This window comes from Xiphophorus hellerii, chromosome 18 (genome assembly GCF_003331165.1).
Source record: "Xiphophorus hellerii strain 12219 chromosome 18, Xiphophorus_hellerii-4.1, whole genome shotgun sequence".
Lineage (NCBI taxonomy): Eukaryota > Metazoa > Chordata > Actinopteri > Cyprinodontiformes > Poeciliidae > Xiphophorus > Xiphophorus hellerii.
The window spans coordinates 1,990,980-2,014,014 of record NC_045689.1 but is presented as its reverse complement, the minus strand read 5'-3'; the positions used below and the strand labels follow the sequence as shown (position 1 = coordinate 2,014,014).

General features: G+C 40.0%; 4 protein-coding genes across 4 annotated transcripts; 2 read left to right on the top strand and 2 right to left on the bottom strand.

The window, feature by feature from the left end:
* Positions 1-14: 14 nt before the first annotated feature.
* Positions 15-1,527, bottom strand: LOC116707545 (olfactory receptor 1F12-like). Its single transcript, XM_032544932.1, has one exon. It carries the CDS (start codon positions 1,018-1,020, stop codon positions 82-84), a length of 939 nt encoding a protein of 312 aa, XP_032400823.1. The 5' UTR covers positions 1,021-1,527; the 3' UTR covers positions 15-81.
* Positions 1,528-4,016: 2,489 nt separating this feature from the next.
* LOC116707534 (olfactory receptor 11A1-like) lies at positions 4,017-6,031 on the top strand. Its single transcript, XM_032544915.1, has one exon. It carries the CDS (start codon positions 4,815-4,817, stop codon positions 5,769-5,771), a length of 957 nt encoding a protein of 318 aa, XP_032400806.1. The 5' UTR covers positions 4,017-4,814; the 3' UTR covers positions 5,772-6,031.
* Positions 6,032-7,210: 1,179 nt separating this feature from the next.
* LOC116707554 (olfactory receptor 11A1-like) lies at positions 7,211-8,713 on the bottom strand. The gene has a single exon (XM_032544943.1). The coding sequence runs from the start codon at positions 8,686-8,688 to the stop codon at positions 7,768-7,770; it is 921 nt and encodes a 306-aa protein (XP_032400834.1). The 5' UTR covers positions 8,689-8,713; the 3' UTR covers positions 7,211-7,767.
* A 2,002-nt stretch (positions 8,714-10,715) lies between these two features.
* LOC116707551 (olfactory receptor 6K3-like) lies at positions 10,716-12,689 on the top strand. Its single transcript, XM_032544940.1, has one exon. The coding sequence runs from the start codon at positions 10,732-10,734 to the stop codon at positions 11,659-11,661; it is 930 nt and encodes a 309-aa protein (XP_032400831.1). The 5' UTR covers positions 10,716-10,731; the 3' UTR covers positions 11,662-12,689.
* Positions 12,690-23,035: the final 10,346 nt, after the last annotated feature.

The window sequence follows — 23,035 nt, the reverse complement described above, 5'->3', positions numbered from 1 at the left end:
TAACAAACAATCTTTGTGTTGGAAAACCTTCTGTTTATTTCAGACAGATTTTTTTCAACCAACGTGAACAAACTGATCAGATTACCTCCTTTGGACAGAAAAAAGTCTCTTCCAGGTTTGTTGTATTTTGGACAGGTTCAGTCCGTACATCACAGGGTTAAACAGCGGCTGACACGTCAGAAAGTACAGGGACAAGAATATTTTTACAATATTTGGAACATGGTTTGTATTAAACCTGCTTTGTAAAATATCAAAACAAACACCAAAGAAGAAGTTAATGATGGAGGCCAGGTGAGGTGTGCAGGTACTGACAGCTTTCTGCTGGGTTTGTTTGGTTCCGTAGTAGCACACTTTAAGGATCTTCATGTATGTGTAGAAAATAAAAATCACTGGACAAACCACTCCAACAACAGTGCTCACAAGTCCATAAATATTATTGCTTGTTGTGTCTGAGCAGGTCAGCTGAACAATGGAGTAATTATTGCAGAAGACTTTATCGATTACGTTTCTACAGCGTTGCAGAGAGAAACTCATGGAGGTGAAAATGCTGACTCCGATAAAGGCAGTTACACATTCAGCAACAATGAGAGCTGCGACTTTCCTCACCGTCATCAGGGAGTGATACTGCAGAGGATGACAGATGGCCAGGTATCTGTCATAAGACATGATAGTCAGGTTAAAAAACTCTACGCCCAGATAGGTGTGAAGACAGTAAACCTGAAGGAAACAGAATGGGACAGAAATGGTGTGAACATCAGAGAGGATCTGAAGCAACAAGAACGGGAAGAGGCTGGTACTGCCGAACAGCTGATTGGCACACAGGGCACACAGAAAGACATACATAGGTTCATGTAAGCTCCTGCTAAACCCAATAACCGCACTGAGCAGAACATTAGAACCAACTATTAAAATATACATACACAAGACAATCAGGAACAATAAGTACTTTAACTGCTTGGTATCAAAGTAAGCCCCCAAAATCAAATATGGAGCAAGAGTTGAGTTTAACATCATCTGCATTTGTTGGAGCTGAAAGGAAAGTCGCAGAGTGTTTAGGTGAAACAGTGATAAATTCTCATCACAGCCTGTAGTAAATGGAAATTAAATCAGACTTCAGCTGGAGAAACACAATAATCAGATTCAGGGATGGCAGTTCAGGTCACTGAGTGGAGGACCCACTGAGTTCCTCTGAACTGAGCTTCCTCTGCTTCTGCTTTTATCCTCTGGTTCCTCCTTCATCCCCAGGCAGACATAGCTGTCAAAGGACTGTTTCTCTGTCTAATTAGTTTTGACATCAAGACAAGTTTCATAAAAAAAAACCTCAACTTCAGTTTGCAGACAAATCAAAAGTTGCATCAATCAAGCAAGTTTATTTGTATAGTACATTTCAGCAAGAAGGCAGTTCAAGGCAGTTTAAATGCTTCACATCATAAAAACGCAAAATACAGTCATAGAAGACACCAAACAGTCAACAACCGAGAAAACCACTAAATTACATTTTGCCATTATTTCACATTAAAATGTTGGCCAGCCTTTAATTTATTATGGTTCAAAAGCATCTCTAAACAGGTGGAGTTTTAGTCTAGATTTAGAGTACATCTCCCTGGTTCTAGTCAGAACTCCAGCAGCAGCATTCTGGACCAGCTGCAGGTTCTGGACTGTTGGTTTGTCAGTCAGACCTGTGAAGACGCTGCTGCAGGAATCAAAGCCACTAAAGAGAAACACCTGGATGAGTTTCTCTGATCTGAGACTTTAGTCCTGTGGTCCTGGAAATGTTCTGCAGCTGCTAGAAGGCCCACTTTGGAACTGGTTTTATGTGGCTCTGGACGGTCAGGTCAGAGGTTAACTTGATTTCCAGTTTCCAGCTGGAAGAACTGAAGCTGTATGTTAACTATGTATATATATATATATACAGTATATGTATATATACTGTATATATATATATGATGTGCGTTACATAAAAAGATCCCATTTATCTGTTAATAAATATCACTTATTGAAACGCTGTGAAAGGTGAAGAGCCAGTCAGGTTATGCTGATGTTTGAACTGCTCTTCAGATTTAATTTACCCCAAGATCAAACCCGGCACTGATGGTAAGTTAAATGGTTTTCCTCAGCAATAGGACAACCAAGATCACTATGTCCATGTGCTATAGAGATCCCATAAGTTAAGCTAATATCTATTCTAATAACAACAAATGAGTGAAAATATTCTTGTAGTGGCTCATTGGATTTGGTTGAACACAAAAGTTACATGGTCCGGGCTTTGGGCCCCATAAGGAGAAGTTGGTCCCAATAATGTAGTATTTGTTAGGGAAATGGTTCTTACTCTGCATCAAAAACAAGGATGAGAGCACACACACACACACACACGCAGTCGTGTTTTCATGACTTCATGACTTACCCTAACGCTAACCCTAACCAAAAGTCAATTCAGACAGTAGCCCCAGGGGTGTAACTACATACTTTGAGAGGTGTCTGCGAACATGTCATCTTCGACCCTCCCCCCACTATGACATAAATTTGTACAACTCATCTTTTTTTTTTTTTACCCCTCCAGGGGGTCTTTTTGTCTTTTGTCTTTTCTGCTGCAGGAATCAAAGCCACTAAACAGAAACACCTGGATGAGTTTCTCTGATCTGAGACTTTAGTCCTGTGGTCCTGGAAATGTTCTGCAGCTGCTAGAAGGCCCACTTTGGAACTGGCTTTATATGGCTCTGGACAGTCAGGTCAGAGGTTAACTTGATTTCCAGTTTCCAGCTGGAAGAACTGAAGCTGTATGTTAACTATATATAAAAAAAAATTCCCTTCTCACCCACCGCAGGTGGTTCTTATCCTCTGAGCTCGGGTCCTCTACCAGAGGCCTCGGAGCTTGAGGGTTCTGCGCAGTATCTTGGCTGTGCCAAGGACTGCACATTTCTGGACTGAGATGTCTGATGTTGTTCCTGGGATCTGTTGTAGCCATTGGTCCAGTTTGGGGGTGACTGCCCCGAGGGCCCCGATGACCACAGGCACCACTGTGGTCTTCACTTTCCAGGCCCTCTCCAGTTCCTCCCTGAGGCCCTGGTATTTCTCTAGTTTCTCGTGCTCCTTTTTCCTGATGTTGCAGTTGCTTGGTATCGCTACATCTACCACAACGGCTTTCCTCTGTTGTTTATCCACTACGACAATGTCTGGTTGGTTCGCCATTACCATTTTGTCTGTCTGGATCTGGAAGTCCCATAGGATCTTAGCTCTGGCGTTCTCCGCCACCTTTGGGGGTGTTTCCCACTTTGATCTCGGGGTTTCCAGTCCATATTCTGCACAGATGTTTCTGTACACTATGCCTGCAACTTGGTTATGTACATGGAACGACATATATATATATATATATATATATATATATATATATATATATATATGATGTGCATTACATAAAAAGATCCCATTTATCTGTTAATAAATATCACTTATTGAAACGCTGTGAAAGTGAAGAGCCAGTCAGGTTATGCTGATGTTTGAACTGCTCTTCAGATTTAATTTACCCCAAGATCAAACCCGGCACTGATGGTAAGTTAAATGGTTTTCCTCAGCAATAGGACAACCAAGAGTGTGTGTGTGAGTGTGGGGTGTGTGTGTGTGTGTGTGTGTGGGGGGGGGGGGGGGGGGGGGGGGGGCGGCGTGTGAGTGTGTGTGTGGGTGGGTGTGTGTGTGTGGGTGTTAGTGTGTGTGCGTTTGTTTCTAATACCTAGTGGGGACCATTTTCCTGACACATACTACGTTGTGGGGACCCACTTCTGTTTGTGGGGACTGAAGCCTGGTCCCCATAAGGGGAAACGCTGTTTTTGGGTCAGGGGTCAGATTTACGACTACGGTGTGAAGTGAGTTTTGGTTAGGGTTAGGTATGTAATAGGGAGGGTTAGGGTAAAGGTAAGGGTAAGGTTTAGGCTGTAGAAATGAATGGAAATCAATGGAAAGTCCCCACAAAGATAGCCATGCAAACAAGTGTGGGTGCCCCACCCCCACACACACACACGCCCACACATACACACAAAACACATTTTCAGTATTATTTACATATTTTTTCTTTTTTTAAATAACTATATTCATGTTCAATAAGTCTGAGTATGTAGTCTAATGAGGCTTGTTTTTCTGATTAAAAGTTGAAAATAATAACTGAGATACAGATATTAATACTAAGCAGACTTTATTTAGGCCACATTTCTATATGAAAACATTTTTATTGTTCTGATGTTATATTCTAATCTTAAATTATTTTTAATGAAAATAATCATAATAGAAGTGAAGGCTTGAAAACATCAATGTGTGAAATTAATATAATTCTTTCAGTAATGTAACTAAGCAAACAATTTTCTTCAATGATATTCTAACCTATTGAATAAGATTTTTATTTAATCTTTTACATTTAATGTTTCATATATTTTTTATATATTTTATACTACACTTCATTCATAGTGTAGATTAAGATTGTTTGTGTTAAAGTTTAACATAAAACGCACATGAACTGATACCTTTGAGTCAATCAGAGCCAGTTATTGAAGTGGAAATATTGTTTGGTGAGTTGATTGATTATTGGTTGTGTTGCTGTGGGCGTTTCTCTGCTCTGACTCTTTAAGGGAAGCAGATCTGAGCTCAGTTAGGAGTCGTAATGCCATTCCTGACTTCCTGGTGGCTGTACATGTTTCCATCATTCAACCCTTTGTTGTTTTTAATTAGAAAAGACACATGGATATTTGTGATTTAGTTCCTCCTCTAATTTATCTTGTCAGCATGTAGCATTTCTCTGTGATCAGTTTGTCAACTCAGTCATCTTCATGTTTGTATTACAAACAAAATTAAGAATGAAAATTAATTCCACTCATGTCTTATATTTTACTCTGAGTGCATTTTTAGACACAGGCATGCTGAGCTACTTTTTCTTCACCATCATCCTGTCTCTGTATGTTCTGATTATCAGCTCTAACGTCCTGCTGACCGTGGTGATCTGTGTGAACCGGACCTTACATGAACCCATGTTCCTGTTCCTCTGCAGCCTGTTTGTGAACGAACTGTACGGCAGTTTGGGTTTGTTTCCCTTCCTGCTGGTTCAGATCCTCTCTGATGTTCATATAATTTTTGCTCCTCTTTGTCTCCTGCAGATTTTCATTCTTTATACTTACGGAAGTGTCGAGTTTACTAACTTAGCCGTCATGTCTTATGACAGATACGTAGCGATCTGCTGTCCTCTGCAGTATAACTCCCTGATGACTTCAAGGAGAATAGCGATTCTTATATCCATCATATGGTTGCCTCCTCTTTTCTGTGTTGGTTTCACCGTATTCCTGAGCTCCTCTCTGCAGTTCTGTGGGAACGTCATCAATAAGGTTTACTGTGACAATCACTCCATCATCAAGCTGGCCTGTAACGACCCCACAGCCAATAATATCTATGAACTAATCATGGCTTTCTTCACAGTCTGTGTTCCTGTTTCTGTTATCGTCTACACCTACATGAGGATCCTTCAGGTGTGTTTCTCTGGGTCCAAACAGACCCGGCAGAAAGCCGTCAGTACCTGCACCCCCCACCTTGCTTCTATAATCAACTTCTCCTTCGGTGTTTCCTTTGAAATATTGCAGAGCAGATTTAACATGAATACTGCTCCTGGCTTGCTAAGAACAATATTTCCATTGTATTATCTCACCTGCCAGCCGCTCTTTAACCCAGTTCTATACGGCCTGAATATGTCCAAAATACGCAGCATGTGTAAAAAGCTGGTTCTGAGAAAGATTTAGTTGTTTTTTTAGACTTTTTAGACCACTGGATCTTATCACAAGCTCAAACCACCTCCAGTTGTTGGTGTGCAGGAGGAGCAGCTCTAATCCATGTTTCCCTAAATATGTGGCATAATTTTATTTTAATGCTCTGCAGCTGAATACATAAAAGTCTATATTCTGACTGTTGAAGATTTTGTTTTTGCAAGTATTTCAATGAAATATAAATGTTACACATAATCTCCTGAAACTATTTTTATGCGTTTTGTCTCTCTTTTTTGTTTTTTCACCATAAAATTTAAATAAATTTCATTTCTGACTCTTTGTCTCTTTATAGTCTCAGTTCTGAATTTTGTGAGCTGGGTCTCACAAACGATGAACTATATTTATTTTTATTGATATTGTAAAGTGTATGAAGAAAATTGTCATCCAGTCAGCCCATCAAGAAACCAAAAGTAGAACATCTACATAAAAACAGATAACATACTCAGACATACAAATGGACATTAATCTTAAAAATGTTGTGTATTGGCAGTGGTAACCATGGTGATTGCTTTGGGTAATTTTCAGGTTGCTACTTCTTTCACTGTACTTGAGGTAAGGGTTAATATTAACGACTCTGTTATTATGGCATTTGACAGTAATAACAGTTAATGACATGTTAATAACTAGAGCTACTTGTTCCACTTTACTTGATGTAAGACAAATTATTAATGACTGTTGTTAAATCATTTTACAGTGTAATAAAACGTAATAAAATCTTTATTATTATTCCGTCGGAAATAATGACTTTGTTGTTGAAGCTATTGAAAGTGTAATAACAATTAATGACTTCTGTAACTAGTCAAATGTTTAAGGGAAAATATTAATCACACAATTATAATGATCTTGTAACTTTTACAGTTAGTACTATATCAATTACTATGTCAAATGACATAATAATGTAATAATACCCAAAGATACATAACATTTTACATTTGGACAATGATTATTCTCAGTTAAACTCAAGTTGTCATAACAAAGACATGTTGAATAATGTCAACTTTGCCTTAAAAGTGTCATTATTTACAGAATGACACTTTATGACAACAGTCGTAAATATTCATGAAGACTTATTCATGTTCATGGCAGGTGTTAGGTCATGTTTCTGACAGTGGCATGTCAGTCCTACACGCAACCTTCAAATAAAGTGTTACCAGCTGGGGTCAAAGTTCGCCTATGGCCACTTACGCTGATTAACACATATTGAAAAAGAGTCAAATTTTTCCAGAAAAACATTTTTAATGTTAAGTATATCCTGAAAAATTGTAGGAACTCTGTGTTGTGCTTTCTGCTCTTAAGAAAATGTAATTTGCAGTCCTTTATTATTGTCACCAACCATGTTTCTATTAGAAACCTGGCATCAATATTATGCTCAGAGAGAAAGTCATTACCTATCAATCAATAGATAAAGACCATAGATCAATCAATCAAGTTTATTTCTATACCAATTTTAGCAAAAAGGCAGTTCAAAGTGCATTACATCATAATATCACAAAAATACAAAGCAATAGAAGACTCCATGCAGTCAACAATTGAGGAAACCAGTAAGTATTACATTTTGCCATCATTACACATCAAAATGTTGATTAATGGTTCATTTCTTGTTTTGATAGCAACTTTAGCAGGTGTGTTTTAGTCTAGATTTCAAAGTACTCAGTGTTTTGACTGCTTTGCAGTTTTTTGGAAGTTTGTTCCAGATTTGTGAAGCACAGAAGCTGAATGCTGTTTCTCCATGTTTGGTTCTGGTTCTGATGCATAGCAGACCAGCAAAAGTCCAGAAAAGGATCTGTCTAGCAGAGCCAGGTTATGTAACGTGGAGGTAAATAATTATTCTTCATTTTAACATTGGTAAGGGATTAATCTGTAAATATACATGTACATAAACAATCAAATTAAATGAATGCATGAATCTGTACTCCATTCACATTGGACACAGATCTGAAGTGTCAGCTGAATAAAAACATTTTTATTTCAGTTATTTCCAAAACAAACGTTTCCACATGCTGCGTATTTTAGACAGTTTCAGCCCGTACATCACAGGACTGAACAATGGCTGACATGTTACATAGTATAATGACAATAATACTGTGATAACATTAGGAACTGTGCTCATGTTAAACCTGCTCTGCAACACCTCAAAGCAAATACCAAAGGAGAAGTTAATGAGAGAGGCCAGGTGAGGAGTGCAGGTGCTGACCGCTTTCTGCCGGGTCTGTTTGGATCCAGAAAAACAAACCTTCAGGATCCTCATGTATGTGTAGAGAATTATCCCTAATGGACCAAAAACACAGAGAGCAGCGATAAAAAGGCCATAAATGTTATTGACTGTAATATCAGAGCAGGCCAGTTTCACTATAGAGTAGTTGTCACAGTACATTTTGTTAATGACGTTTCCACAGAGCTGCAGAGAGAAGCTCAAAGATGTTGTACAAGAAACTACCAGGTAGGCAGTTATCCAGGCTGCTGTAATAAAAACTGTAACTTTCTTCAAGGTCATCAAAGAATGATAGTTCAGAGGATGACAGATGGCCAGGTATCGGTCATAAGACATCGCGGCTAGATTTAAAAACTCTATGCTTACATATGTGTAAAGACAAAAGATCTGCATGAAGCAGAGAGGAGCAGAAATGATGTGAACATCAGAGAGGATCTGAACCAGCAGTAAGGGAAACAAACAACAACTGCCGTACAGTTCGTTCACAAACAGGCTGCAGAGGAACAGGAACATGGGTTCATGTAAGGTCCGGTTCACACAGATCAACACGATCAGCAGGACGTTACAGCTGATAATCAGAACATACAGAGACAGAACAAACATGAAAAATAAATATTTAAACTGTTTGGTATCAAAGTAAGCAGCAAGAGTGAAATATGAAACCTGTGTTGAATTCAGCATGATTTTCCTTATGGTTTATAGAATATAAGATATATAGTCAGGAAGGCTTAGATTAAATCCCTCCTGATCCTTTTCTGGGAGATTTTACCCCGAAAATGTATCATTAATTATCTTCAGTGTTTGGAAGAAGAATTAGTATAAACAGCAAAACCTAACATTCATTAAATTATTTCACCGACACAGCGATCTCCATCCAACTGAACACTAAACCTTCCTTTGCTGCTCTTAAACCTTTCAGTGACCTACAACATCAACGGGATGATGTCATCATCAAATGGACTTTTCTGTTTCCAGTTGTCAGCAGAGAGAAAGATTCAAAACACAAAATATTCCTTCACACAGCTGCATGTGTGGAGGATGTCTGAGTTGACCTTGGGGTGGTATCATCCGACGCCTCCTTCCTCCCGCGTGAACCTTACAGACCAACCAGGCTCACACTAACTGCTTTTCCTTTTGAAATGTTTAAAAATCTTTATTAATGTTCTGCTGAAGTTAAAAATCACAGTTTCACAAGTAAGAAATTAAATGAAAGTCACATTGTTCTTGCGATAAGTTATTAAAAATCCTGGGAGCGACAGACGTGACATGATGTTATATTCACAATGCAGCCCTAGTGCTCATCATCTATCAGCCAATCAGAGGAGACGTCGGCATTTTATTCATGACTTGGAACGACAAGCCCCGCCTACTTGGGAGTGGCTACGTTTCTCCAGTAGTAGCTGTGGCAAAAAAAGTTTTTTCATTGCAGTTCTGCAAACTACATGAATTTGGATCCAGCTGAAAAACCACCTCATCCTAGCGCAAAAACGATTTATCCAAAAATGCAACGGAAAATTGGCACCGTCCATTAGGCGAATTTATTTTCAGAATTTCAATTTGTGTAGCTTTATGTTTAATGTAAACTCAGTGAAGGGAACAACTGGAGCTCTCTACTCTCTGATGTTGAGCTAATCTGAAGGCAACAAGAGGCTTGGAGGATTTTAGACCTGAAGGAGTTCTGGGTTCAGTTGAAGTGAATTCTTGAAGTGAACGCCAGGCGGACCGGAGACCGATCCAGAAGCAGGAAGTGGACTACAGAGCTCGTTTTATAATTGGTTATTGTATGTGGTTTTTATCTTGTTGCTGAATTGTGAAAAACAAACAAACTTGACTTAGACACACAATCGTTCCCACAACCTAAAAGAATCTAATTTAACAAAGATTTTGTGCCTTTATGTGAGTTTAGTGAACATTTTAGGGCCAGACGCAGATGTTCAGGGGAAGAGCAGCTGGAGTTGGACTGGAGTCCAGTGAGACTGTGATTATGCTGACTGGTCTGGTTTCAACTGGTCTGGTTTCAGCTGGTCTGGTTTCAGCTGGTCTGGTTTCAGCTAGTCTGGTTTCAACTGATCTGGTTTCAACTGGTCTGGTTTCAGCTGGTCTGGTTTCAGCTGGTCTGGTTTCAACTGATCTGGTTTCAGCTGGTCTGGTTTCAGCTGGTCTGGTTTCAGCTGGTCTGGTTTCAACTGATCTGGTTTCAACTGGTCTGGTTTCAACTGATCTGGTTTCAACTGGTCTGGTTTCAACTGATCTGGTTTCAACTGGTCTGGTTTCAGCTAGTCTGGTTTCAACTGATCTGGTTTCAACTGATCTGGTTTCAACTGGTCTGGTTTCAGCTAGTCTGGCTTCAACTGGTCTAGTTTCAGCTGGTCTGGTTTCAGCTAGTCTGGTTTCAGCTGGTCTGGTTTCAACTGATCTGGTTTCAACTGATCTGGTTTCAACTGGTCTGGTTTCAGCTAGTCTGGCTTCAACTGATCTGGTTTCAGCTGGTCCGGTTTCAGCTGGTCTGGTTTCAGCTGGTCTGGTTTCAGCTGGGCGGTTTCTCTGAAGATCTGCAGCTATAAGTAGAGCTTCAGACTGTGTGGCGCCGTGGAGACGGAGCAGATGGATTTCCAGTCTGGTTCTGCTTGCAGCTCCTCCTCCACATGGAAGATTTGACTCTTGCTGCAGGAGTAAAATCTTAAACACTGAACATGTTTTCTGGCTGATTTACCATTAAGCAGGATGATGATTAACTCCACACAGGTTTTGTTTTTCACACTAACTGCTTACTTTCACTCTGATGTTCTGAACTATTTGTATTTCAGTGTTGTTTTGTGTCTGTATGTCCTGATTGTTGGCTCCAACGTCCTGCTGATCGTGGTGATCTGTGTGAACCGGACCTTACATGAACCCATGTACATGTTCCTCTGCAGCCTGTTTGTGAACGAACTGTTCGGCAGTTTAGGTTTGTTTCCCTTCCTGCTGGTCCAGATCCTCTCCGATGTTCACATCATTTCTGCTCCGCTCTGCTTCCTGCAGATCTACTGTGTTTACACCTACGCTCACATCGAGTTCTGCAACCTGGCCATCATGTCGTATGACCGATACCTGGCCATCTGCCGCCCCCTGCAGTACCACACCCTGATGACGCCGTCCCGGATCGCCAGGCTGGTCGCGCTCACCTGGCTCTTCCCTCTCCTTGAGTCTGTAGCAGGAATATTAATGACCGTCTCTCTGCAGCTCTGCGGAAACGTCATCCATAAAATCTACTGTCACAACTACTCCATCGTTAAGCTGGCCTGCGCAGACACCACAGCCAGCAACGTTGGAGGAATAGTTTACATGTTCACCATAATCCTGGGGATTATCATCTTAATCCTTTATTCATATGCTGAGATCCTGAAAGTGTGTTTCTCTGGATCCAAGCAGACCCGGCAGAAAGCGCTCAGCACCTGCGCGCCTCACCTGGCCTCGCTCATTAACTTCTCCTTCGGATGTTTCTTTGACCTGTTTCAGAGCAGGTTCGACGTGAGAGGAGTTCCTGAGGTGCTGCAGGTCGTTTTATCGCTGTACTTCCTGACCTGCCAGCCGCTCTTCAACCCTCTGCTGTACGGACTCAACCTGTCAAAGATCCGCAGCTTCAGCAAACGGCTGGTTCTGGGGACGAGCTGAGCTTCCTGCTCTGCAAAAACACAAAACCTTACCAAATGTTTCATAATGTTTCATGCAAATGTATTCATGACCCTGAAATTAGATCTGAAGTTCGATCTGTCATGATTACAGATTTAGCTGGACGATAAATTGCCCCAGAAGTTATTGCAATAAATGATAATATTGTTGCTTTAAAACCATTTCCAAGTAATAAGATGCTAATTGCATTCTCAAAGATAATTAACTTTAAATTCCAATGAACATGTAACACTGGAAATAAAAATATTAAAAATATCCAAAATAAATAAACAAAACAGCAGAAACAACAAATAAAATGAATCATAAAGTCTTTGTAAAATCTGTCCTTTAACAAATCAGTTAGCTGAGACCAAAGCATCAGACTGAAGACTTTTATCATCCCGATTTTGGAAAAACAATAAATTATGTTTATTGTGCAAGTTGGAATAAGAGAAAACTAACTTACAAGTAACTTTTCAGCAGGAAATAGGAGCTTCTTTTAGGTCAATAATTCATTAATATTAATATTATAAAATTATTGGTTCCACTGTTACATTATTTCACTTCTGTCAAGTGACATTTTCCCATAAAATGAAATAATCTGCCAGTGGATCTAGTGCTGTTTTAAATGTCAACTTTAAGGAATTACTGACTTAAAACAAACTCCTGTATGTAGCTTAAAAGTTATTTTTAAGTTATTTTTTTCTTATTTCAGGTGAACTAAGACTTTTGCCCTGGAAGCTAAAATGCTTGGTAATATTTTGTGTTTTTTGCAGATGGATTCTTTGAACAAGTGTTTCACAAACTAAAGCTGCTTTTACCGTCTGTCAGTTGTAATAAACTTTGAGTTTATGTCTATTTTATTGACCTGGTTTCGTGTTTTTCTGCTGTTTCTGTCATGAAGTCATGAAGATTTCACGGCAGCTGAAATATGGTTTCATTCCACTTCCTGATGTTGCTCTTTATGTCAGCGGCTCCTAAACACTACCATTAAAACCCAGAAAATAAATGCTGCAAAATCTGTGAAGAGACCTGAGAATGTGTTTTGTTCTCATTTTTGTTCACTATTTGATTAGCAAAAGGATTTTTAACTCACTCTTCTTCCTGTCAGAAACTTCATCCATCCAATGCTAGTTTGAAGAGAAAAACAGTTTGATAAATTCAGAAAGAGAAGCAGGGAAAATAACATTTTAGTAAATTATAATGATGATTGAAACACAGATCAGACTTTGATTAAAACATTTAAGTTCAGTCAGTGTCTTCACACAGATCAAAGTAATCTGCACCTTTTTAGCAAAATATTGCAGACAGGTTTTATTTTATGAGTGACGAAACTAAAAATCTTCCATCTGTTCCCTGATAATTATTTACACAGAAAAACTCAACTACATTTTATTTTTAAAGCATATTTTAGGTGAATTGAGGATAAAGTTTCCAGCCTTTTTTCCATGTCAGTTAAAAAAATTAAAGTTGAAAGAACTTGAGGAATGTGAAATTATAATTGCAATAACTATTATATTGTATTGCAAAACTATTATTAATATATTCAACTGAACTGAAAAAAAAAAATGAATGCAATTAGAGTTGAACCGTTTTAATTTTTATTTAAGACACAGACATGCAGCGTCAGTAACGGTAAAAATATCTCTGAAGGGCAAAACTGAATCATTTATGTTTCATTTTATTTTGGAGAATCAAGTTACAGTTTATACTGCAAGAAAGCTCTGGCACATTCATAGAAAGTTAAGTGGAAGGAAAAAGTCTGGTTGGCAGTGTGATACCAAAAAATGAAAATCCAAAATGAAGTGTCTCATAAAGTTTTAATATTACATGAAACCAATAAAAAGCCTAAGGCAGTTCAACAAAATATTAATGTGAGACATTTTTTTGGTGTATAATGTGTACATAAAATATCTTTAGCAGCAAATTTAAAAACTTTATTTGTAAATGAACTGTTCAGGTGAACGCTCCTAATTTTGATGGATGGGTTCTCTGTAACTGTTCAACCCTTCCTCCAGGTTCCTCCATGATTTTGTGATTTTTATTTATTTTTTGCAAACAAAATCAGTAATACTGATTTTTAAATATTTGTACAGAATTTTGTGATTTTTTTCTAAATTTCACACAGAGAAGAACCAGATTGGAAACAAAAATATTTATTCTTTAAAAAACTTAAATAGCTTTCTTTTTGATACTGGTCACATCGATAACAGAACATCAAGAAAAGCTGAAGCAGCATCAGAAGTAAGAAATACTGCCACCTGCTGGTGGGAGTTGGTATTACTTAAACTTTTTTTTTTTTTTTTGACCATTTTTGCAGAAAATTTGCAATAAACTTCCATTTATGTCTCGTAATTATTAGCATGGAAAATTCATGGAAATGTTGATTTTGCGTGAATTTACAAAATTATATTAAAAAAACTTAAATAAATAAAAACTGTGACTACTGTGGAAAATATAACTACCTGCTCTTATTTTGTGAGTTTATAAAACATTTTTAGTTTGGCTGAAAGTTTTAAATCTAATGTGACCCCCATAAACTGCTGATCTGTCTGCATCTTTAATGTGTTTGTTTTGTTAGTTCTTAGAATGTCCTGTAGAGGGCGCTACAGCCACATTTCTCCTGTGTCGGTACGAGAAGAAGAGTAAGGAGAGGAGAGCAGAAAAAAGAAATGGCAGACTATGAGGACTAAGCTCGTTTCAGCAGAAGTAGAGAAGTTACTCCTCATCAGTGCTGCTGTGATATGAAAGAAATCTGTTTATTGTGAACTGGATGATGTACATTCTGTTCTGAGATTTCTCCGGTGAGTCTGTTGTTTTATTTTCAGCTGCTTACTTACGCAGAATGGCTAGCTAGCTGGAGCTAACGCTGCTCGGTTCTTTCGAACTGGAAGAAAACAACCGGAGTATAAAGTGTCGCTCTGTAAGCAGCTTAGCTCTGTGAAATGAGACTGTTTATGATGAAGTGATGTTTATTAAGTAAGTTCTTTATTACTGAGCGTTTTTGGTTTATTTTAAACGCTAATTTGGTTTTCACTGAGAAGTAATTGAAAGATCCCTCTGACTTCCCATAAAACCCAGCCTGCTCTGCATGCAGGTTGGGTTTTTTTGGACGGCCGATATCTGAACGAGCCAGTGGTTCCAGAACCAGGAGGGTCCCGCCGCCATCTTTGTGACTCGGACTGAAGCCTGGAAGGACGGAGGTTCTGGAGCTGCTGGTTCTGATGTTCAGCTTGGACAACAGATAAGCTTATTGAACAAAAAGGGGCCCAATCCTTTAAATTGTTTTTCATTCCACAAACTATTTGTTCACGAACATTTTCAAAACTGACAACTTCTTTGCACATTGACTGAACTGTTGTATTGAAGGACTAAATGAGCTTTAAAGCTACAGTTTAGAAAAACTACTCTCATTTTTCCGAATATTAATTAGATTTTTTATAACGGTGGACAATTTAAGTTTTATTCTTAATTTTATTAAGGTAATTAGTGTTACCTGGATTATTGTTTTTTGTGGGGAAAGAAAAATAAACTTGAGTTTTTAAAACTTATATGCTCATCATCCTCCTGTGTGACCCTAGAACTAAAGTAACTTTCCTACTGAGTTTATTGCTAATTAAATTCAGTAGTGGTTAGTGCGACTGTAAACAAAAGTTTGTTGTTTTTCCCTGTGAGTCTGTGGGACTTCGTTAATGTCCTGAACCGCCAGAGGACAGACGGACACGCTGCTCTGTCTGCTTCAGAGGGAATTACAGGAACCGTTTGACTTTTCCTCTGGGAAACGCCGCTGACATGCCGATCACGACTTCCTGCTGGAATGATGCAACTTCTCCAAACAAGTTCCTGTTTTCGATGCTGAATCTGGTTTTTTAAAATAATCTGAAAATAGTTTCAACTGTTCTCTTCTGACTGAAAACTCTCCAGTGTGATTAACGCCATCTACATTTCTGTTAACCATAAAATTGCATAAATTGAAATTATGAAAATAAATTTGCTTGATGGAAACAGCAATTTCAGAAAAAACAAATATTTTAGTAACGTTTTTGCGTTGGGATGTTGTGGGGTTTTTTTTTTAGCGTATTGTTGTTGCGCAACACCCCCCCCCTCCTTTCTGTCTCTACTGTCTCACTCTCTACTTCCTCTTCTGAGAGGGGAGATGTGCTACCAGCTCTCCTTCTAACGGGTTAATTGAGTTTCTTAAATCTGCCGGGATTTACCCTGTCCAGAACTGAAGTAAACTCTGTTTAAGCTGGTTTCGAGAAACGATTCGCCTGGTTTTCTGACGGCCTACATCCAGGTGTCCCACCCTTCTTCCCCCTGTGAATTAGCCAGACTGAGCAGCCTACAGCCAACTAGTTTCACAGAGCACACCTGTTAACGGTCGCTCGTTCTCTATTTTACAACTTGCATTTGTTATTGAACCAGGTAGGTTTTAGTGACTCGGGCGAGTCCCAAGGATGACGTTTTAAATTTGGGCTACCAGCAACCTAAAAACATTTTAAACTTTTTCCTCTCCAGAATCAAACATCACAGCTATTTTACAACCATCAAAGAACTTTAAGGTGACTCATTAACTGAATGTCCACAACATCTTTTAGATTTTCTTTATGCTAAATATTTTATTAGTAAGGCAGTTTTGCAAGGGTCAGTACAGCTTAATTCAGTAGCAGAAATAATCAAATAAGTAAAATCAATCATCTAGTCTATCTTTCCCTACTGCTGATACTGAGAACTAAAAAAAAAGGGAACCTTTGAGAGAGACGGACGGAGTTTGACGTTTCGAACCCCAGACCTGGCCTGATGATGAAGAAGGTGTTGCAGCAGGAGGAAGATGTTGATCAGCGAAGGCAGGGATCTCTGTAGGTCTGATGAGCTTCTTCTCCGCATGGATGGTGAGGTCACACAGGACTTGGTGCTGGCAGGAAAAAAGGCACCAGTTCTTCTTCTTTGTCTTTGCCTTTGTCTTCATCTTTGTCTTTGGGGTCTGAACCCAGCCGATGAGAGAAGTGCGATTTGAAGCCACATGTTGCAGGGCTGACGGGTTGGTCTCCATGAGAAGGTCAGTCTTCGGCTCTGTGGCCCCGGCTCTTCTTCAGCTGCAGAGTTCTTTGTCCATCTCTTGGCTCGAAGCTGCCCGGAGGATCCAACGAAAGGTTCCTCTTTTGCACCCACCTTATATAGGGTTTATCCACCCTTTTGGTGCGTTTTCATTGGCTGTCTGCTTAGACAGATGACCTCACATCCATCACTGTCCTTCAGACATTATGTCCTGATATCTGTGCTAATGTCTCAGAGTTGCTCAACCTCCTGTCCATTGCCTGCACAACCTTTTACCTAAATAAGGCGTTGATCATCTCTGCTCTCCTGTTAGTTCCCCTTTTTCCCTTAACCGTTCACCTTTCACCTACTATCTACCTACAACATATCAGTGATGTTTAATTGCAGTTACACCTTTTACACCATTTCAAGTTCAATGTCAAAATCACATTTATATCACATTTATTTTCTTTTAGCTTCTCTGATCTAGCATTCATTTATAATTTTATAACCATAACTTATATCACATTTATTTTCTTCAGCTTCTCTGATTTATCATTCATTTATGATTTTATAACCATAACTTATTAATTATACTTATTATAATCCTAATGTGAGTTATTACAGATGTTTTTCTGAAAAGAAACCAAGAATAATCCATGATTCTAATTATTTGATACTAAAGTTACAGTTACTTGTTTTTCTTATAAGTGTTCCCACAAATGTTCGTGTAAATATTATTACAAGTAAACCAATATTAATATAAATATTTTACTTTGAATCTTATCAAATTACTCAAAATGTTTAGATTTTCTTCTTTAACTTTCATGCTTTAAAATAAGAAATAGTCTCAGCTATATTTATAAATCTGCAGGCTGGAAACTTTCTTCCTCTTTTTCCAGGAAACCTGCTTTTCCTGTTTAATGACTCTCTCTGTCTGACTATGATTTCTTATGATTAGATAGAAAAAAGTAGAATTAAAGCAAAGTTTGCATGAGACAAAACAACACACACAACCAGATTTATTTTATTGACACTTAAGTCTACTGCTGGGCCTAGATGTCACTTGAGTGATTCCTTTTAAAGATAACTTTATTTTTTATTACTGCTAAACTAAAATCTCCAGCATGGGGAAGTGGGATGAGCTCGGATTTTCTTGACACCCCCTCCACGAGGTCAGACCTTTCACATGCTGGGAGTCCATCACCCTCCTGCAGTTCGCCGTCCTCATCCCCTGGAAAGAGAAGAGGTTCGTCTGGGATGTGAAGATGCAGATTCTTCATCCTCAGTTGTCACAGAGGGCTCAGTGTAGTCATCAAAACTCCACTTCTCTTGACACCCCCTCCTTGGAGTTTTGATTTCCCCCATGAGGTGATGAATGTCGAAGAAAACTTGGATCGCTCTGAGTCTTCTACAAGAACCTTCGCTGGATGAACTGTCGGTTCTTCAGGATGTGGGATGGTTCTTTAGGGAAGGGAAGATGGGCTGAGACAGAAGGCCTCAAAAAAAAAAAATTCTGGCTGTTCAGCAGAGCAAAGCAAAAAGCATAAGCATCATGACGCTTTATCCGTAATCATGATCCTTTTCCATTTTAATCCATCAGGTTGTGACAGGAGTTCTTCTTTAGCATAGTCCAATTTCTTCACGGCCCTCCCAGTCCAAAGCCTTGAAGTTGTTCTTTGAACGGCAACCTTCCTGTAATAGTGGCCAGTCTACTGTAGGATGGCATGGTGCTTGATTCTCTGGCCACCTTCTCGTAATGTTCTGGTTTGCTGTAGCTAAGAACTGGCTTGAGCACTGCTTCCTCATGGACCCCTTTCTTCATCAGTAGTACTGTGTTGAAGTTCAGTACTTGCTTTACAAAATCTCGGGCGTTGAATCTCAGCTTGATCACCGTAGTTGCAGGCCGATCTTGAGCTTTAATCCAAACTCTCTGCCCTGTTTTCAGTGACACTTTGAGCTGCAACTTCCCTTTTTCTTCTCTGAGCAAAAAGGAGAAGTGTCTTCGCCTCCCTGCTTTCTGTGACGTGAACGGAGTTCCTCTGCAGGGGAAGACCTGCTCTTCTAGCAGTTGTCACTGTGTCCATCAGCACCAAGAGGTACTTCTCACCTCTCTTTCCTGTTGTCCCCATTGGCTCTGCTACATCCATGCAGACTGAACCCCATGGGACTGTGCTCTTGATGAACAAACCTTCCATCCGCTGCCCTGGGTGCCCTGCGTATCGACCACATACCTCAACGTCACACAGCTGCATCGGATGGGCTGAAGGGACATCCAGCAGTCCTGCTTGCTCAGTTCTTCACGGGGGTGTAGCACGCCTGCATATTCGAGGGCCTTATGCACGCACCGTACTACCTGGTCCCCGTGCTACTCTAGGACCACCTGTCCTTAGGTGTTCTGTCCCACCTCGACACCGGCAGAGACAACCTTTCTTAGTGGCACGAAAAGTCGTCATCTTTGCCCCTCCATAGGGCTTCTTCTCAGGTGTGCGCCTTGTCGCTGCACCTCAAGTTTCGGGCGGAGCCTCAGTTCTGCTTTCTTCTTCCACAAATCTTTGTGTGCCCCGGGCTTGCCCTTTGCAGTCTCGAAACCATTTTCTTCCCAAATGGCCAAGTCCTCTCTAAGGGCCTGAGCACAGTAGTAACTGTCAGTTACTAACCTGGCACTCTTGATTTTCCTTTTCACCAGCTCCAGCAATCCTTCCAGTACTGCCGTTACTTCTCCGGCTTGAGCACTACCGGGAGCTTTTCCTTTCTGACGGCATCTCTCTTTGCCGTCTTGCTTCAGAATAAATCCCCAGTATGCCGACTGGTCGGACCCCTTTCTGGATCCATCGGTGTGGACTGTCCCTTCCAGTTGTCCTGGCTTCTCAGATGTCGCTTGCGGTCGTTTCTTACTGGTGGGTTGTGCTGGCCCAATTTCAAGCTTCGGGTCCAGCAGGATGTCTTTAACCATGTCAGCGTCTGTGTGATGATGTCAGCTGCTGGTGTTTGTTCCTCTGTTGCCGGATGTCTTCTCGATGGCTGCAGTGGAGGACGCGGTGTGCTTCCTCATCCATCGTCAGCTGATGATACTTTTCTGTTTCCTGTGCATGCTTGCTGGCTGGTCTTCTCTTTTCTTGTCAGCATTACATCACAAACCACTCCAGCAAGACTGAGACAACTTTTCTTTGTCAGGGGTTGATGTTTCAGTTCCTCATTCTTGGAACCAACTTCCCCACTTGCTTCAGGTCTGAGTCACAGTAGCTGTGCAGAAACTGATGCAGTTCTGTTGAGGTCTCCTCTTTCTCCAAACGATCTGGGCGGCCGGCTTCCTCCGGTTTCTTCCCCAGATTTTCCTCCTCGAAGTGATCATCCATCACTCCGTCTCTCTGTCGGTTCGAGTTGTCTATCCCCCAAAGCCTCTCTTTGCGCTCTCGAGCAGGGATGGGTCTAGACTATGTTGGCTACTAGCTTCACTGTCTGGATCCGGTCATTTATCCTTAGTAGAAGCTTTCCCTCACCTGTATGCCATACAGTTACTGCAAGGGTTGGGACTGACGGCCTTATCAGTCACCATTAACTCTATTCCCTAAGAGTTAACAAACCAAGTGAGCTATTCAGATCCTCACATCTGTTTTCACTGACTTGGCATAGGGCCCTCCTACTCCCGTTAGTCTGGGCCCCACGTTGGGCGCCACTTGTTGTTGCGCAACACCCCCCCCTCCTTTCTGTCTCTACTGTCTCACTCTCTACTTCCTCTTCTGAGAGGGGAGATGTGCTACCAGCTCTCCTTCTAACGGGTTAATTGAGTTTCTTAAATCTGCCGGGATTTACCCTGTCCAGAACTGAAGTAAACTCTGTTTAAGCTGGTTTCGAGAAACGATTCGCCTGGTTTTCTGACGGCCTACATCCAGGTGTCCCACCCTTCTTCCCCCTGTGAATTAGCCAGACTGAGCAGCCTACAGCCAACTAGTTTCACAGAGCACACCTGTTAACGGTCGCTCGTTCTCTATTTTACAACTTGCATTTGTTATTGAACCAGGTAGGTTTTAGTGACTCGGGCGAGTCCCAAGGATGACGTTTTAAATTTGGGCTACCAGCAACCTAAAAACATTTTAAACTTTTTCCTCTCCAGAATCAAACATCAGAGATATTTTACAACCATCAAAGAACTTTAAGGTGACTCATTAACTGAATGTCCACAACATCTTTTAGATTTTCTTTATGCTAAATATTTTATTAGTAAGGCAGTTTTGCAAGGGTCAGTACAGCTTAATTCAGTAGCAGAAATAATCAAATAAGTAAAATCAATCATCTAGTCTATCTTTCCCTACTGCTGATACTGAGAACTAAAAAAAAAAGGGAACCTTTGAGAGAGACGGACGGAGTTTGACGTTTCGAACCCCAGACCTGGCCTGATGATGAAGAAGGTGTTGCAGCAGGAGGAAGATGTTGATCAGCGAAGGCAGGAATCTCTGTAGGTCTGATGAGCCTCCTCTCCGCATGGATGGTGAGGTCACACAGGACTTGGTGCTGGCAGGAAAAAAGGCACCAGTTCTTCTTCTTTGTCTTTGCCTTTGTCTTCATCTTTGTCTTTGGGGTCTGAACCCAGCCGATGAGAGAAGTGCGATTTGAAGCCACATGTTGCAGGGCTGACGGGTTGGTCTCCATGAGAAGGTCAGTCTTCGGCTCTGTGGCCCCGGCTCTTCTTCAGCTGCAGAGTTCTTTGTCCATCTCTTGGCTCGAAGCTGCCCGGAGGATCCAACGAAAGGTTCCTCTTTTGCACCCACCTTATATAGGGTTTATCCACCCTTTTGGTGCGTTTTCATTGGCTGTCTGCTTAGACAGATGACCTCACATCCATCACTGTCCTTCAGACATTATGTCCTGATGTCTGTGCTAATGTCTCAGAGTTGCTCAACCTCCTGTCCATTGCCTGCACAACCTTTTACCTAAATAAGGCGTTGATCATCTCTGCTCTCCTGTTAGTTCCCCTTTTTCCCTTAACCGTTCACCTTTCACCTACCATCTACCTACAACATATCAGTGATGTTTAATTGCAGTTACACCTTTTACACCATTTCAAGTTCAATGTCAAAATCACATTTATATCACATTTATTTTCTTTTAGCTTCTCTGATCTAGCATTCATTTATAATTTTATAACCATAACTTATATCACATTTATTTTCTTCAGCTTCTCTGATTTATCATTCATTTATGATTTTATAACCATAACTTATTAATTATACTTATTATAATCCTAATGTGAGTTATTACAGATGTTTTTCTGAAAAGAAACCAAGAATAATCCATGATTCTAATTATTTGATACTAAAGTTACAGTTACTTGTTTTTCTTATAAGTGTTCCCACAAATGTTCGTGTAAATATTATTACAAGTAAACCATTATTAATATAAGTATTTTACTTTGAATCTTATCAAATTACTCAAAATGTTTAGATTTTCTTCTTTAACTTTCATGCTTTAAAATAAGAAATAGTCTCAGCTATATTTATAAATCTGCAGGCTGGAAACTTTCTTCCTCTTTTTCCAGGAAACCTGCTTTTCCTGTTTAATGACTCTCTCTGTCTGACTATGATTTCTTATGATTAGATAGAAAAAAGTAGAATTAAAGCAAAGTTTGCATGAGACAAAACAACACACACAACCAGATTTATTTTATTGACACTTAAGTCTACTGCTGGGCCTAGATGTCACTTGAGTGATTCCTTTTAAAGATAACTTTATTTTTTATTACTGCTAAACTAAAATCTCCAGCATGGGGAAGTGGGATGAGCTCGGATTTTCTTGACAGTATCAAAGTGGATTTATTTAGCAAAACTGCAATAGAAACTTTTCTCACATCACGAGTCTCATGATCGACAGCCGGATGTTACTACTGGCGGAAACGACAAAGACAACAGGAAGTGGTTGGAGGATACTGTGTGTTTTTCATCACAAAGTTTGTTAAAAGTTGTGTCGAATCCATCGCTCTACTGTAAAATGGCCGACTACAGCTTCCCCAAAACGCCACATACTTAGCTGCTACCAAGTAGGCGGGGCTTGTTGCCTGCTCTACTGATGTCTCCTCTGATTGGCTGATAGATGATGGCTGAATTAGGAATAAATCTCGTCTCACTGTTTCCTCAATTTTTAATGAAGGGCTGAAGAGAGACAGACTAATGTTAAACAAAGCTAAAGCGCCAAGTGCTTAAAGCTAACCAAAAAATAAACTGCTGAACTCGAGTGGGTTTTGTCTGTATATATTTCTCTATTAAATATTTCTCTTACAGTTTTTTAAAACAATTTTTGATGAAAATTTTAATCTGTGAGTGAAAAAAATCAAACAAAAAAA

What these genes read in the sequence shown, in the direction of transcription:
- LOC116707545 (XM_032544932.1), bottom strand. Translation starts at nt 1,020, where the DNA reads ATGCAGATGATGTTAAACTCAACTCTTGCTCCATATTTGATTTTGGGG.
- LOC116707534 (XM_032544915.1), top strand. Translation starts at nt 4,815, where the DNA reads ATGTTTGTATTACAAACAAAATTAAGAATGAAAATTAATTCCACTCAT.
- LOC116707554 (XM_032544943.1), bottom strand. Translation starts at nt 8,688, where the DNA reads ATGCTGAATTCAACACAGGTTTCATATTTCACTCTTGCTGCTTACTTT.
- LOC116707551 (XM_032544940.1), top strand. Translation starts at nt 10,732, where the DNA reads ATGATGATTAACTCCACACAGGTTTTGTTTTTCACACTAACTGCTTAC.